Source organism: Anopheles nili, chromosome X (genome assembly GCF_943737925.1).
Source record: "Anopheles nili chromosome X, idAnoNiliSN_F5_01, whole genome shotgun sequence".
NCBI classification, from domain to species: Eukaryota; Metazoa; Arthropoda; class Insecta; order Diptera; family Culicidae; genus Anopheles; species Anopheles nili.
The window spans coordinates 7783812-7800564 of record NC_071293.1 but is presented as its reverse complement, the minus strand read 5'-3'; the positions used below and the strand labels follow the sequence as shown (position 1 = coordinate 7800564).

General features: G+C 47.3%; 3 protein-coding genes across 3 annotated transcripts; 2 read left to right on the top strand and 1 right to left on the bottom strand.

Annotated features, from left to right (window-relative positions):
- Positions 1-1315: 1315 nt before the first annotated feature.
- LOC128728850 (E3 ubiquitin-protein ligase UBR1) lies at positions 1316-9126 on the bottom strand. The gene is made up of 11 exons (XM_053822498.1): positions 9051-9126; positions 8852-8954; positions 8198-8587; positions 7201-7370; positions 6868-7056; positions 6442-6692; positions 4673-6367; positions 4483-4594; positions 4245-4373; positions 3095-4000; positions 1316-2965 (listed from the first exon to the last, which is right to left on the bottom strand). Exons 3-11 carry the CDS (start codon positions 8583-8585, stop codon positions 1316-1318), a joined length of 5490 nt encoding a protein of 1829 aa, XP_053678473.1. The 5' UTR covers positions 8586-8587; positions 8852-8954; positions 9051-9126.
- A 344-nt stretch (positions 9127-9470) lies between these two features.
- Positions 9471-10240, top strand: LOC128728668 (NADH-quinone oxidoreductase subunit B 2). The gene is made up of 2 exons (XM_053822302.1): positions 9471-9510; positions 9578-10240. Exon 2 carries the CDS (start codon positions 9614-9616, stop codon positions 10235-10237), a length of 624 nt encoding a protein of 207 aa, XP_053678277.1. The 5' UTR covers positions 9471-9510; positions 9578-9613; the 3' UTR covers positions 10238-10240.
- Positions 10241-11573: 1333 nt separating this feature from the next.
- Positions 11574-16547, top strand: LOC128728613 (Fanconi anemia group M protein homolog). Its single transcript, XM_053822243.1, has 4 exons — positions 11574-13053; positions 13225-14301; positions 14392-15623; positions 15691-16547. The coding sequence occupies exons 1-4, from the start codon at positions 11574-11576 to the stop codon at positions 16264-16266; spliced, it is 4365 nt and encodes a 1454-aa protein (XP_053678218.1). The 3' UTR covers positions 16267-16547.
- Positions 16548-16753: the final 206 nt, after the last annotated feature.

Sequence of the window (16753 nt, the reverse complement as noted above, 5' to 3'; positions counted from 1 at the left end):
ATAAATCGAAAGATGGTTTCTTATTATACCACGCAAACAAGATCGAACATCGAATGGACAAGGCTGGGCCAGGCACCACCCGATGTATTTGGCTATACTGTATCATAAACAACGGCTAGAAGCCAGAAAGCTTGCCAATTACCGGACTTGTTCCAGACGCTTCCACACTTCACTTACTCCCGGCCGGCGGATTCCTGCATGGCGTTAATGAACTGGCTATTAATCTTATTTCGACCGATGACATATCCCGCCACATCAATTCCTTTCATGGACGCGTGTCGTACAAAAAAAAACAGATGCAGTTTAAGTGCTAATCGTCAACGGCGGATTATCGTAAGAATAAGCTAACCTATTCTATGGGGCATCGTGGGAGTCCCGAGAGCTGATGCATCTAACCAACAACGTGCCATCGCATCATTTACAAGGGACAAAAATATCGAAGATGTAGTATTCGATTCGAACAAGCAGTACAGCCTGCGAACTCGAACACCTTACACAGTAGGCTACGGAGCTCGGTGATTCCCAAGCGGCCCATATTGTACGCAGCGGCCGGAAGCACGTCGCAATAAATAAGTCGATTCTAAGGATGCTCAACAAAAACGATAGAACGCAAGAGCTCAGACGCACGGAGGAAAAGAGAGACAATTAACAAATACCGATAAACCTGTGCGAATTTATGTTCTCTTCCTTTTCGTCAGTCTTATCCTTCCAGTTCTGCACTCGATCCACATATCCTTGCTACCTTCAACGTTCCCACACTCGCCCCCTCTCCCTCTTCTCTGCTCTCACACTCTTTGTCCTTCCATCTATATCTCCTCTGTTAGTTTGTCTGACGCGGTAAAACGAGAATTTGGTGAAAAGTGATTTAGCGGGTTTAGTCATCCCTTCCATATCAAGCTGCCTAAACAATGCCGCCTGACACAACAATTTTACTGTTTTTTGTTGTTGTTGTTGTTGCTTTGTTTAGTTACATCGTATTAACGAATAAATTTAGTTGTATCGCGTCAAATTTCGCAGTGCGGGTTTTGCCCTTTTTCAACATCCAGCGCATCTGACTCTCAACCTCAACTTGAGCATACTTCCTGTTTTTGTTTGTTGTTTTACCTCCCACCCCAGGTTGCACACAGCGCCTTATGCTGTGCCTACCAACCAGCGCCTTACAGTAAACCTGCTCTCAAACCGCACGCTTCCCGCCGTTTCTTTCTAAATATATACATGCCAATGTACAAAAACTGAGGTGCGCATATACGGTACCGAAAATCCCTCGCTTAGCGCTGACAAACACCCTGACCTATCTGTAACAGACGCCTCCCATTTACAGATTGTGCCACTGGGTGGCAAATAGCGTCTGCTGCGTTTCATTACGCCGTGTAATCTCCTCGTGCAGGCCATGGCTGAGCCAGGTGATGTGCAGCTTCCGGTAGCGCTCCTTGCACAGCCGTAGCGGATTGCCCCGGCGCAACCCCTGGTCGGTTTCGCCGTACTCATCCAGGTACGGTGCCGCTATGAAGCAGCCCTTATTGATGCCCAGCAGCAGTATCTCGGCGTCGCGGATGCGCAGGAAGATGCCAATGCCGGCACCACACTCGTCGGTGTGGTACGTGCACGAACCGACCGAGCTCTTGTCCAGCTCCTTCTGGCAGCAGAACGACTGCGAGCAGAGAATATCGCCGCACACGAGACACATGGTCGGGTTGCGGGAATCGTCCCGGATGTTGTTCGGGCAGGTGAACTGCGACACGCTGTTGATGAGATCGCTGTAATCGTCCGGCAGCTCGATGAGCTGACGGACGGGTGGGGCCGTTTGGAACAGGGCGCGGCCACCGAGCAGCTGACCCTGGCGCATCTGCCGCATGCGCTCGATCTGCTCGACGTTACACTGCGCCAGCCGTATGGTGAACTCGAGCGAGGCGTCCCCGGTCTTGAAGTAAGCGAGCGGATCCGCCTGCAAACCGAGATAGTTGACCATCAGCTGGTAGTCGTGGTCCGACGCCTCTCGGCCACAGTCGGTGCACTTGGGCAGCTCGACATCGGTGATGCTGTGGAACAGCAGACAGCAGCAACGCAGCAGCGTGTGGTTCTGCGTCCGGATGTCACGCACCAGCTCCTTACAGAGACGTCGGTCATGTGCGGCACTTGTCGACGCTCCCTGCTTCGCTTCCGGCTGGTAGTGGATGTTGTATTTTTTGTACAACTGCAGCAGATTCGCTTCCGCCTCGTCGCACGGTTTGCTGCCGGTTGGCGATGGTTCGCTCGGTTGCTCGGTAGCACCGTCCGCGGGGGTGTCCAGCAGACCAACACCAGCCGACGAAGTGATGATGGTGCGCAGCATATTGACCAGAAACACGGCCTGGACAATGGCGTGATCCAGTTCGTCACCGCGCGGTATGCGCTGGATGCGCACATAGGTGAACAACACCGACCGGGTGATGAACAGGCAGGTGTTGAGGATCCCGAAGAGGTCCCACTCGAAGAAGGACGACGACGGTTGGTTCCCAAACAGTGTCTCGTACAGATCGACCATGTAGAACATCAGGTAGCGCTGCAGGAGACCCGACGGTAGCATTAGACCCAGCACGCAGGACACGCGCACCAGCCCGTGCAGGCAGCTCGAGTAGCGGATCGATAACTCGCTGCCCAGCGGACGCTCCATCACGCGCAGCAACATCTCGAGCGACTTGATCGTGTACGAGCAGGACAGCCAGGTGGCAAGGTAGTCGGAGAACACCTTCGCCGTCTGCGGGACCGTTGTGAACGCATCCACCGCCTGGAAGAACTTGAACAACGAGCTCTTGGTTATCTCGTCGAACATAAGGTCCTTCGAGTACCGGTCGCGCACCGTGTCGTCGTATTTGAGCACCACGGACGGATAGCTTTCCTCGAGCTTCGTCAGGATGGTCAACAGGTGGCCGTAATCCTTAATCCTTTCCGTATCATCGTCTTCCTCGAAATTCGCGGACAATTCCTCGGTGTCCTTGGAGAACACGGAATCGTTGTCGTGCTCGGGCCACGGATTCTCGACGTTCATCTGATCGTCCGGCAGCTCGGCGGCTTGTTCCGACCGCGCGTTCAGCTCCTGCTGAAACAGCAGCGCCTGCTGCCGCAAACGCTCATGCTCGTCCTTGGCACATCTCGTGAAGTCCGCCATAAACGTGTACCAGAAGGGAAACCCGAACTCCTTCACGATTTGCGCATCCACCGGTAGGCCATCGACGGTCTTGATGCCCTCCAGCGGTGGCACCAGCGGCAACAGGCAGTTGCTCAAAAATCGACACAACGGGCAGAGAAACTCGCGCTTCTCGATGTCGAACAGGATGGGCGTCCGGTTCCGGTACGGTCGACGGTGTTCTTTGATCACCTCGTTGTTGAAGTACTTATCGAAGCAAGTCACGTGCATCACATGCCCACAGGTGGTGATGTGTGGCGATGGGTGCGTCTTGGTTTCGATAAACTGCAGCGAACCGCGCTCATCCGTCTGCTGGTAGCGGGACAGCACGCTCGAGCGCTGCACGAATGCGGCGTACACCATACAACTGTTGGTGGCTGTGGCCAGCGAGGACTGCTCCGAGCACAGGATGCACGTGTGACGCAGGGACGAATAGTCTGCTGGCCGGGCAGCCTGGCGGTTCGGGCCAAGACACACAGGTTGCGATTGAACGCACGACTCCTGCCATTCCATATCATCTGCGACGTCATCTTTTGCTGGTTCTGCGCCTACCGCTTCTGCATCCTTGTCGCCCTCCTCCTCGAACATTTTCGCGTTCGAGGTCATGAACACCTTCTGTGCGTTTTGCATTTGCGCCAGCAGCTGGGCCCGGCGTGTGGCCGCTAGCCTCGCACGCTGCTCTTTCTCGTGACGCTCCATTTCCAGCATCGTCATGCCGCTGCTGCCGCTGGATTCGCCCTTATCGTTGTCGGTGCGGTTCGATATCTGCCGCTTTGCTTCCATCGCTTTGTAACGCTGAATGACCCATCGCAGCAGGTCCCGCTGAGACTCAACCTTGAGATGGCAAAAACAAAAAGGATACCGGGACATTAATTTTTCAATCGCCTTTCTTTTCAACCATATTTAACATAAGGACATATGGAATATAATCTGTACTTTTGCATCAAACTGTTTTTGTTAAACAACCATTAAGGGTTTCAAACAACGAAGAAAACCTTTACAATAAGGAAACAAACGATGGATTTCATAGAGCACATTTCAATCTAATGTACAGATATTTCTGCTGTTTTTAGCTTACCCGCTGGCTTTTAGCAAGTTCCTCGAGCAAAGTAAGGAGACCAATCTTTTGGCTTTGTTCATAAAACTTAAGGTATGGATAATTCTCTGATTCCTCCTCTTGTATGGCATATCCAATCAGATGTAGCACCTAAAACGAAGCATATTTGATTGAGTATTATATTGCAAACTCAATTAGCAGATTGTTACAGCTAAACAACGCTAGGCTGTAGCATAAAAAAAAGTGTTACTATACATACCCGCTGCAGTTGTCCTTCGGTGAAGAATGTAGATCTCAAATCAAGTGCTCGTGTAAGACTTACGCGTATTATTTCCAGCATAACGTCGCACTGCAGCAGATTGGGTATTATGCTAAGGAGAAAAAAAAACACACACACCCAAAACAACATGTTAAATTAACGTACCGCTTGAACGCAAACGTAAGCTCACCTAAAAGATTGTGTTAGCTTTGGTAATTTGGGTGGCGGACAGCAGAGAAGCTCGTTCTTCTCCTTCTGCCGGTTCCATTGCGCTTCCTCCGATTTTGACTTATCCTCCTTGCTGTAGTGATAGAAGTAAAGGTTGAACCAGCTGTAGTACTCCGGCTTCAGCTTGTAAACGCCCTTCTTTTCCGCGATGTTTGGCTTCTCAAACACGGCAACATCATCGATGACGGACTCGATGGTGATTTCACTGCAATTGTCTTCGTTCAAGGCGCGGCTCAGCTCCGAATGCGAGTGCGGTTTGATGCAGAGCTGCTGGACGATCTCCTTCTTTATGCGATCGTTCTCGGTCACATCACCAACACCCGGCACGTACCGTTCGCCGACGATGGTAATGAGTAGCTCAAGAAATTCCTCGACCACCACCGCCGTCTGGCGCACGAGGTCTTCCTCGTACGTGCCTGGATCCGCGGGAAGGGCCGGTTTGTCAAACTCCTCGCTCTCAAGCCAATGCAGCAGCTTGTACTTGTTCAGCACGTGGATGATGAACTCGTTCGCCTCGATCAAGGACGCGCCAATCTGCAGAATGACGATGTCACGATCCAGCATCTCATACCGGCACTTGACGTTACGGTAGAAAAAGAGCTGATTGACGAGAGTGTAACCGTTGCGGCGCCACATCCCTGCGTGTACCTGCGACATCATGGTGCGCGCGCAAAGCACCGGCTCGATGATCTGCTCCGGTGTCGGTCGATCTACGACGCTCGACGCGATGGTATCAAACGCCAGCCCGTACTTTTCGATTTCGGTATACAACCCGGCCAGGAAGCGCGTTAGGGGCAGGTGCACTGATACGGGCTTCGATCGCACCTCGTACGTCAGGCAGGAGGCACTGTGATCGGCGACCTCGCACACCACCATCTCGGACTCGTGCACGATGAACTTCACCTCGGTTAGCGCGGCGAGCACCATCCGGTAGACCTTCACCAGCACGATCCGATCGGTGGCGCACCATTCCAGCACCAGCGTGATCAGATGCGACAGCTTCAGGTGAAGCGTAAATGCCGTCTCCCATTCTTGCTCGTACTCCAAGTGCTGACCGACCTGGCGGACCACCGCGTCCATGCCCTGCATGTGCTTGAGCAGCTTTACCAACAGCTGCACACCGTGCACGAAACCCGTGCGCAACTCCTGCGTCCACTTTTCCGGCTTGAAGCTGAGCAAGTACTTCAAGTCGATCAGGATGTAGGCCGCCCGCTTGAACGCGTTCGTCGTCGATGTGTTCTTCGCGAACACGAGCTGGCGGTTTTTGATGTGCTTCTCGATCGATTCCGAGAAGTAGGTGTGCATCAGCTTGAAGAACGCCGACTCCTGCTCGATCAGATAGTGCGCGATCGTTGGCACCGTGAACAGCTGCACGCTGAGCGACACGATCGAGAACGAATGGTAATGGTCGTCCCGGATGAAGTCCTGCATCAGGGACGCATACAGCTTGGTGAACGTTTGCGCAAGGATTTTCTTGTTGTCGTACTCCATCAGCATGCCCGAAATGAGCAACCGGTGCCAGCAGCTGCGTGCCGACTTCCACAGGTTGTGATCGTTGTTAAGGATGTGCTTCAGGTTGTACATCGCGTGGGGTTTGGTGATCGTGGCCGCGAATATGCTTCTGAATGTTGAATGTTTGGTGAGGAATTCCTGTAACCTGCAATGGCAAATAGCGAATAATCATTTCGCGAGAAGGCTTTCGCGGCACAGACTGTTTGGGGATACACATACCAGCCGAGTATTTGCATGGCTAAATGCTGGCAGGCAACCTCGTTTCGGTGCATTACGGTCACTTTCAGGGGCAACGCTCTGCCCGCTAGAGGCGATCGTGTCGCTTTGTTTTCGATGTCCTCTTTTAGCTTCTTGCACACTTCGAATGAGGCAAACTTTACAACGGCACGTCCTTCTCGGTCAATACTGGTTACGTACTCGATCGCTGTCTTATGGTGGCACTTGACTATCGAGGTAAGCGTTTGAATGACCTGCATGCCAACGTATCGGTGAGATAGAAATTTAAAGCAGCAACACATAGAAAAGTCAAAAAGAAACACAGAGCAACGAAATTTGGGATTAGACATTTGTAAACTTTGAACATAAATCAGCCTGCTTCTTTTATTTTTTGTTTCTGACCAACCGATAGCTTTTGAGCACTCTTACCTGTTCGAAAGTGTGTGTTTCGTCATTGTACAGTATAGTACAATGCGTATTTTCTTCATCTTCAAGTTCGGGACAGTTCCATCCCGTTACATCCATTTGCAGCACATGCATGCAGAAGTTGAGTGTGGAACTAAACACTAACTCACAGCGTTTCTTAACCATGTCCGACAACGGCTCCTTTCTTTGCGACTGCTTTTGGTCGGAAATGCTCTGCTAGAAGCGAACCATATCGTGCAAAAGTAAAACGAAATATTTAATGGTTTACGACATTCTTAATCATTCTCCGTACATTACCCAAAAGGTTAAAGTTGTTGCAATTCGAAAACAAGCAACAATCGGGTTACTTACATCATGATCTTTACAAAAAGGATCTTTCTTCCATGCCTCGGTATCGCCACAATCGCAACAACCACCGCCGCTGGAAGTTGCCATTTTGTATTTATGATTCCGATGCGTGGACTTTTTGAAACACGATGAGCATAAGACGCAAGTTGGATCCATGCCTAAAAAATAAAAATGTAGTAATTAAACAAACAACTACTGGGGATTTTTTGTTTGATTGGTCAAATGTATCAAAATATATAAAAAATCATGGCATACAAAATCGTAATTGGAGTAATCGATTTGGAGGATATGTCAGTAAGTATGAGATTGGGCTTAGTCGTGAGTTAGCAAATACTTATAATATCTTCAGACACAATTGTGTCTTCGTATGTTCGTTTAAGCATTTGTTTTCATTTGGTATGTTATGCAAACAAGTTAATCTAAAAAAATAATACTGACATAGCGCAGATTGACTCGAAGAATAATATTATCATAACTTTAGGTTCAGGTTAACTGTATTAGTCTTTTGGAAACATTAACAATTGACGGTAACTATTGACCGATTTTGCATTTCATAATTGAAGCGAAAGAAACGAAAACAAGCTGACGAAGTATTTATATCTCAATTCATGATTAAATCAATCTAAACATAAACAATAATTAATGCATTCAAAGCTGTTTTTCCAAGGCACTACAAGCGCAGAAAATCTTTTAGGAAACATTCAACATCGCAATTTTTACATGAATTTCATTTACAATACGTAATATTATAGCGAGCCAGCCAAGCAACCGTTGGATTGTTACTTTCGTAATGTTTAGACGTTTCTGAGCTTGCAATGCCGTAGAAATAATCAACATACTATCAAAGAGATAAAAATCAGTCAACACATATAGCGTGAAACCATGACCGATTGTTCTAGCAAAAAGCGGGGTTTTGATATGATTTAGAAGCCGCAAAGACTGGCACAGGGACACTTAATTTACAATGATTATATGCGAAACTTACTGCATTCTCGGCAGCTGTAAGTTGGCTCTCCGATTTTGAAAACGCGGCCACATACAGACAAAACGGTGTCACTCTGTTTTATACTCTGTAAAAAATCATCGTAATTTGGGCCGCATGTGAATAATTTGAGCAGCTGAATGGTAACATCACGAGCAGCTTGCTCGTCGAATTGGTAATTTCCTGTCAGAAACCCTTGCGATTCAGGATCAGTATCTTGTGCACTTCGCAGTTGTTCACCAAATCCTAAATTGGGGTTATTTTGCAATTGCATGAATTTTCCAGCAATACTTTGAAAATAATTTCCAATGTATTCGGTGTCCAGTGTATTTGAGGCGTAGCGAAACTCCCAATCTTCGAACTGCTGGTCTAGAGTGTTGGAGTCCAACATGTCTGCAGAGGAAAAATTAAGGAAAAGAAGGAAAAATGAGGAAAACAAAGTTTCATGGTGGATAGGCAAGAGCACACACTTTCTGCGCGACGACGTTAGCAAAGGAAAGTGAAAACTATTTCTCTTTTGATCGACGTATACCATTCGTCAGTAAGGCTTATTGAAGAATATTGCTTCGCTTATGAACGAATTATGCACGAACTGATGCACAAATAATAGCCTGGATAGTGAGAAAGACGGATTTGGTTCAAGGAAATACTGCGTACCTAATGATTTTTCTTTTTTTTTTTCACTGTTCACAAAGGGATTTTGCTTCACACTCAGTATTTGCTATAGTCACTCAATGGCCTTATTTCGAAATAGATCAAACTGCGGAAAAAAGGTTGAGAGTCGGTTAATACAGAGAAAATACTTGATGAATCAGTTTTGAGGACAGCAATGCAGACAATTTTCCGTTGTCCTCACCTTCATAAGGTACAATGAGCAAACTAAGTACGACGAAAAGATGGAAACGATTAAACGATGTCTATTGGGATTATGGCCAAGAACGAATGAAACGCAAGTTGCAACATCTGTCAAATTAACAAGGTTTGGTATGCTACGGTAACAACAACAATTGCGTGCTCATAAACGAAGATGTCTATTAGTGCTTTTGTATGTTCTTTACAGACATTTTATGAGCAAAATATTTCACTACAAATAGTTATTTCTTTACTTACTCTCTTATTTCTTATTTCCGAATATTTTTTAATATACAACACGGTTTTCATTATTGTTCAATCGTGATATCTCGCTGTCAGTGCAGCTCGACTGTAGTCAACTTGGTTTAGATGTCAAAGTGTGTTGTTTTTTTCTCGTCTTTTGCCAGCTTATGTAAAAAGTATCCTGTCAGCCAGAATCAGTTCTGAAGCATTTCTGTGAAAAAGTATGGAAAATTGTCTTTATTGCAAATCAATCTTCGAGCGTAATAATTGAATCCTTTTTCATTTTAGACCAACCTGCGCTAGAAAGGGAATTCCAAAATCGTCATGTTGGCCGTTCGTCCCCTGTTGACGAAGGCACTGTTGTTGCCAGCAAGCAACGGTGCCGCACAAATTCTACGATCAAAGGCTACTCTTCCGGTAGTTGAGAAAGACAAACCGGAAAAGCTTCCATACTCCCCATTCGGAACCAAACAATCGAACTGGGCCGATTGGACTGTCGCTCGCTTAGATGATGTATTGAACTGGGGTCGCAAAGGCTCCATTTGGCCGCTAACATTCGGCCTGGCTTGCTGTGCGGTGGAGATGATGCACATCGCCGCTCCGCGGTACGACATGGATCGATTTGGTGTAGTATTTCGAGCGTCACCCCGTCAAGCTGATGTTATCATCGTTGCCGGAACATTGACGAACAAAATGGCCCCCGCTCTTCGAAAGGTATACGACCAAATGCCAGAACCGCGATGGGTCATCTCGATGGGCAGCTGTGCCAACGGTGGTGGCTATTATCACTACTCGTATTCGGTTGTGCGCGGTTGCGACCGTATCATACCTGTCGATATTTACGTGCCAGGATGCCCTCCAACAGCTGAGGCACTGCTGTACGGTGTTCTTCAGTTGCAGAAGAAGGTCAAGCGCATGAAGACCCTGCAAATGTGGTATCGCAAATAAGTAACCACTGCTTTTTTCTTTGTTGTTTCGGCTTGTCCTTCGAAATAAAATTGTAGACCGTATCTTAATGCGTGCTTCATAATTTAATGATTTGTTAACATCTGCTTATTTGCCATGAATCCAATGTAGTATGTTACAAGTTAATTTTTAAAGTGATATGAAACAATCTCCTTTGCAACGATATTATTGGACCTATTAGGAGAATGTTAGAAGGAAACTTAGTATCAAATCTGCTGGAAAGTATATCTTCAAAGAGCAACTGACGTAATGATTCAAATCATTTATCTATAGAAAACAATCATGATATTGTTCAATTACTCTTGAAGCTGGTAACGTTTTTTCGTTGCGTTGCATTGGATAAAATTGGTTTCTAAATTATTGGAAGTAACATGTGATCGGAAGAGGTTCTTCTTAATTTAAAAGCTATCCAACGGAAGAACAGGGGCGGTTTAAAATTAGAAGCTATTCAAAGATTTTAGCTAAATAATTCATGAGAGGAATTTTACAAATGAAAAGAAGATTTCAAAGCAAATATTTACGATACGTAATAATGATTTGAAACATTGTGAAATGATTTTTGTTGCATAATAACAACTATTTGGAATGAATCACAGATGATATACAATTTTGAAAGCGTATAATCTATTTTTAGTTTAATTATTGTTTTGTTATACAAAGGGAAGGCAACAATGGCGAAGGGAAGTTCGAGAGAAAATAGTTCTTAAGCAAATGCTTTTGCATCAATTTCGATAATTGAATTATGCTGTGCTCTACAACGATTTATACTGCATTAACTTTTTGCAGATTATTTTATAGCTACACATAGTTATGTGACCAGCAAAGAGGAGCTGACATGAGCAGCAGCTGTCATTTTATGTCATAAACAGAAATTGTACCAAAACAATCACAGCAAACATCGTACCGTTTTAAACCTTTAGTAATGAAGAAGAAGATGTATGATAACATAGAAGGCACTACTTCGTTTTTCGTTTATACGGTTAAACCTTCCGTCTAGCTTCGTAGTGTCGATAAAACCGTGTCTGTTTATTTACTAGTTAACATATTGTTTATTGGATTACAGGGGCGGTCGTGGCAGCTGTAGTACATATGGTACCGTTTTCCACCACTAGCATTCTACTACGCACACCATTCCTTAGCCATCGTATTTCTTGTAGTGCATTAAGGTCCATGTTCAGTGTGACTAGCGCATCATCTAGTTGTCGTTGAATCCAGTTTCGTTGCCGTTGAGTACAGTTCCTAAATGCTTCTCGTTGTCGTATACTAATCCATTAGCTGAACATTACAGGTGGTACCGGAGGAAAAATCTGAAACAAAAATGGAAAATCGTTCGGATGGAAAGCACCAAAGCGACATCGAGAATTCATCCGACGTTCCTAACGTGAGCAGCAACTCGCTACGCGATGCTTCGTTGGAAAAAGACCTTTTCGACGATGATGAGTTCAATCAGCTGGATAAGAGCTTGCTGGACTTGCTAGATAATCCGTACGGTCCGCAACAAGATGCCTTGCATCTCCGCAAAAGCAACCAATACGATGGATTTGATAATAACGCCGGCGATAGCTGGATCTACCCCACGAACTATCCCATGCGGCAGTATCAATTTAACATCACGAAGGCAGCCCTGTTCAAAAACACGCTGGTCGTGCTTCCCACCGGTTTAGGCAAAACGTTCATAGCCGCCGTAGTGATGTACAACATCTACCGTTGGTATCCGACCGGCAAGGTAATTTTCATGGCTCCAACACGCCCGCTTGTAAGCCAGCAGATCGAGGCATGCTATCACATCATGGGCATTCCCAAGTCGGACACAGCCGAAATTACTGGCAAGCAGCAGCGAAAGAATCGCTTCTCGATATGGCAGTCGAAGCGCGTTTTCTACGCAACACCTCAGGTCGTGATGGCCGATTTGAAGAACCCCGAACAGGGCTTTCCCGCCGAAAAGGTGCGGCTCATCGTGGTTGACGAGGCGCACAAAGCAAAAGGACGATATGCGTACACGGAGGTCCTGAAAACGATCATCGAGCGTAACCGACACTTCCGCGTGTTGGCCCTCTCGGCGACGCCAGGCCGTACACTCGAGGACGTAGGAGAGGTAATCCGTAACCTGCTCATCTCCCACATCGAGGTTCGGTGGGACAACTCGATAGACGTGAAGCCGTACACCTTCCGGAGGGATGTGCGCACTATCGTGATTCCGTTGAGCAGCACGATACAGCAGATACGTGAGCAGCTGCTTATGCTCGTGGATCCATACCTGCGCCGGTTGCTTGAGGCAAAAGTTTTTTCGCGGTACCCCAATGTCCTGTCTCCGGGCTTGTTCATCATGGAACAGAAGCGCTATCGTACCAATGCGCTCATGCAACGGCATCCCAACCATAGTAACATCATTTCCGATTTCAGCGTGTGCATCAGCATGTACCATGCGCTCAGCCTGCTCGTCAGACACGGTATTCGGGCATTTCTTAACTACTTTACCGATGGTGGAGGCGGTGCAGCTCAGCAGAACCACCAGGAGAAGTACTTCGTCGCAATGGATCCTCAGATAAAAACGTTTTTGTATCAGTTGCGCGAGCAGTACTACCCTTCGGATGGGGATGTAAGCTGTTTGACTGGTAATGATGATGTGGATTTTGGCCATCCTAAGTATCGTTTGTTGGAAAAGCAACTGATGACGTTCTTCAAGGAACAACCAGACTCGAAGGCCATAGTGTTTTGTGAATATCGCGATTCGGTTGCAATGATCCAGCGCATATTAAGTCAAAATGAACCGCTGATTCGCGCTAGATGTATTGTAGGTAAGACAAATGCATGCAAGGTTATATTGTATTCAAACAGCAGTTTATTTTCCATCATTTATAACTTAGCATAATCCCTTTTGGGTAAATGCTTAAATTGTTATAAAAGATTTTTAAATTACAATAAACTAAGCCCTCCGTTTATACGTTAACAACATTTTCCATCACTAGGACAAGGAGGCACGACCGGAATTCGCGCCGTGACGCAACACGAACAGATTGCCGCCATGCGGCAGTTCCGTACCGGTGCAGTAAATACATTAATCGCCACGTGTGTCGCCGAGGAAGGCATCGATGTCGGCGAGGTAGATCTAATCGTCTGTTTCGATATTGCAAAAAACCCGACCCGATTTGTGCAACGTATTGGACGAACTGGCCGGCAGCGTATTGGCCGGGTGCTGATGCTCGTTACCGAAGGCGAAGAGCACGATACGTTGAAGCAAGTAATGGTATCGAAGGATAAGATAAACCAGCAGCTCGCCAAAAGCAAGGATATAATGCGCGTGCTTTACCGTCACTCGCCAAACCTCGTACCGTGCGAGTTTGCGCCGAAGTGCGTTGAAATGTTCATTAAAATACCGGAAGAGAGCGCAAAGGATCGGGCGAGTGATCACGGAACGGAATCAAGTGACGACTCGCCGGTGGCAGAGTCGGGGCGAAGAAGCAAGCGAAAGAGAACACGAACGTCGATGGCGCAGAATTCGACCAGTGTCAAGAAATCGCCACAAAAGCGACGCAAAATTGCCACAAGTAATGTACCGCAAGATGTGCGGCAGTTTTTTCGGCGCCAGCAGCACGGCCAGGAAGATGACCTAGATGCAAGCGAGAGTGAGCTTTTCTCCGCGAAGTCGCCCAATATCAGCCGTACTGATGATCACGTGCCCGATCGATCCAGCAAGAAACCCGCGATTCCCATAGACCAATCGCTTCGAATGGGCCTATCGGATGTGGAGGCTGCAATCGCCAAGCGTGTCCAACCGCTCGTGCGCCATTACGACATGCTGCGGCGGCAGAAGTTCATCAATCGACAGCAACTGATGGACATTCCCACGATGAGGCAGATTTTAGCGCGAAAGTTACATCCAACCGTAAGCGAGCAGCTTTTGCGACTTCTGCCGGATTCACCAAGCAAATCCTCAGCGCCATCTGAGCCATGCGCGGATGATACTCTCGATTTTCCCCAGTTGGTTCCTTACGAAAAGCCGCGACGGTCTGACCAGACAGGAAGAGAATCACCCGCGCAAGATAGTATGATCTTACCTGCGACAAATAATGCATCCAGCTCTAATTTATTCAACACCACACTCTTTTTATCTGACTTATCTGACTTTCCAGCAGCCGTTGAATGCGCACCTGGTCGATCAAATTCGAACGCGAATGACCTCACGACGGTCCTGAATCAAGCCAGTGCGAAGAATCCCTCGCTTAGTGGGTGTAAAAAGTCGTTTGTGTCCGCGAAGAAAGCTAGAAAAAAGCACCTAACATCGCTAGATCCCGCCAACAGTCCGTTGTTGCGGGCTTTCAATCGGTCCGTAAAGAAGCGACCCAACTCTGACACGATCCGGACTCCCATCGTAACGGGCGATGCGAGAGAATTAGAAAAGCGCACTCAGAGCCAGAATGTTTTGGAATTTTTCAAGATGGAAAGTTTAGAGGACATCTTTGCGGACGATGATAGTGATGATATGAATATCGCGAGCACTAGTGCTGGAAGAAATGGCTGTGATACTCCTGTTGCTAGGAGATCAAATGAAAAATTGAATCGTAAAGCTACGTTGATGGTTAAGAAGCTTTTCGACGCTCCTGAAAACGAACACGAGGCGAACAAATCGTTCAACGATATCCGAGCTATGGAATCCGATGTTATGTTTGATGAGCAGCCGGAAGATGTCGTTGTACAACCGAATGCTACAGCTGTTGAAAGAGTGGCGGATGGAGGCTCTAAACCTTCCACTTCATCCTTCCCAATGTGCTCCATTCAGCCAAGTATCTCAGCCACACGTGCTTCCGTGGTTTCTAGCAAAACTATCAACCTCGGTATGCCCGGATCCATCTTCGACAGCGACAGTGACGAAGAACTTTACTTTTTTGCCACAAATTCACCGCAACTTCCGGATGCGCCAAAGCCGCCCGTTCCCTCAGCTGTCAGTTCCGGTATCTCCGGTAGCTCAGCTAATTTCCGTACAAAAGTAAACTTTGCCCGGCTCCATTCGTATGCCGCAAAGCGAACTCGCAGCCCGGTTGAGGACGGTGTGTCGGAGAGTTTGCCGTTCGCCTCATGCCAATCCCGCCCATCGGCAACATCCGACGAAACAACCGAGCTGCAGCCGTGCGAGGTCCGAGATCAGCACAGTTCGCCGATTTTTGATATTCCAGGTGACGGTGGAGATGGTTTGGACGAGAGTGTCGTCCGCGTTAGAACTAGGCGATCTGGAAGGAACCGAATTGAATGTAGTACGGACGATAGTATGGACAGTTGCGAGGAGAATGATACTCTTGTTCAAAATGAGGCAAACGTGTGCTCGAAATATGCCAATGCTGCAGAAAGCGATGACAATGAATTCTTTTCGGTGAGTAACTGGTGGTTGGAGATTCTAATTTCTGGTATAATTTTGTGCAACTTTTATTATGTTTTAGGTTCCATCACGCGCACCGAAACGAACGCACCGAAACCGACCGGAAGGGGTGCAATCCTCGCCCTCGCTCTTAACCCGTATGCAGAAATGCAACATGCGACCACGGGTACGCCCGGCCAGACGTGCCGTGGCAGACTTTTTCCACAGCCAAGCCGCCGCATCGGGCGACGAGCATAGTGACGATGCAGACGTTGGAGCCGTAGATGAAACGGAATCTTTCCTAAGCTTCGTGGCCGTGGAGACAGACTCGGGCGAGGAGCCGAACGGGGTCGACATACGTGCCGTCTATCTACAATCCGTGCGTAGTCCTGCAGGTCGGGGTCGCTTCAAAATTCCTGCGTTAAAAGCCCGCCCCGGCTCGACGGTTCTTAGTGACGTCGAAGAGGACCGCGGTTCGCTTGCTAACACCCAATATGGAGACGAAGACTGTTCGTTCATTAACGACACCGTGATACAGGTGGATTCGGAGCTGACGGAACTCGAGCTGGCTGAATTGCGGCTGCGCGAGCGTCGAAAACAGCCCAAGAAAAAGCGCAGGCGCAAAATTCTCGTACGACCGTCGTCGGATTCTGAGTGATGAAGTTACAGCCTCGTGTGTTTTATGCCGTATGCAATATTTTTATTTAAATGCTTTTATGCTGCTATTTCTCGAAATAGTAGAATGGATATTATCGTTTGGTCAAAGATTAAATTCAGCCCAGTACAAATGGTAAAGGAGATATAAAGGATTCTTCTTCTTCTTAATGGCCCGTTCTCAATTAAACACGTCGTACGTAATGACATGGCCTACCTTGCTATGCTTAGCCAAGGCTTTCATGACTTTTTTAAATACTCGTAGCTGGATAGTCAGTCCTGCGTAAGGTGGAGGGGGGGGGGAAGGGGGAGGGGCTCAGACGAGATTCGATACAAACGTGTGTTTGTGTCGCACGGTACCGCTTCGGCTATCGAGCACCCCAAAAAAGAATAAAGGATTAGATAAATAAAAATAAACAAATAAAATACAACAGAAATTTAAGGGGATGAAAATGTTGTTGATAACAAAATAAAATAGTATGATCTCCAAA

Excerpts from the sequence above, each read along its gene's own strand:
- LOC128728850 (XM_053822498.1), bottom strand. The coding sequence starts at position 8,585 with ATGTTGGACTCCAACACTCTAGACCAGCAGTTCGAAGATTGGGAGTTT. Across the intron at positions 7,371-8,197 it reads TTACAGCTGCCGAGAATGCA|GCATGGATCCAACTTGCGTC; the intron begins GTAAGTTTCGCA and ends TTTATTTTTTAG. Across the intron at positions 4,001-4,244 it reads AACTTGCTAAAAGCCAGCGG|GTTGAGTCTCAGCGGGACCT; the intron begins GTAAGCTAAAAA and ends TGCCATCTCAAG.
- LOC128728668 (XM_053822302.1), top strand. The coding sequence starts at position 9,614 with ATGTTGGCCGTTCGTCCCCTGTTGACGAAGGCACTGTTGTTGCCAGCA.
- LOC128728613 (XM_053822243.1), top strand. The coding sequence starts at position 11,574 with ATGGAAAATCGTTCGGATGGAAAGCACCAAAGCGACATCGAGAATTCA. Across the intron at positions 13,054-13,224 it reads TCGCGCTAGATGTATTGTAG|GACAAGGAGGCACGACCGGA; the intron begins GTAAGACAAATG and ends TTCCATCACTAG. Across the intron at positions 14,302-14,391 it reads AGAATCACCCGCGCAAGATA|CCGTTGAATGCGCACCTGGT; the intron begins GTATGATCTTAC and ends ACTTTCCAGCAG.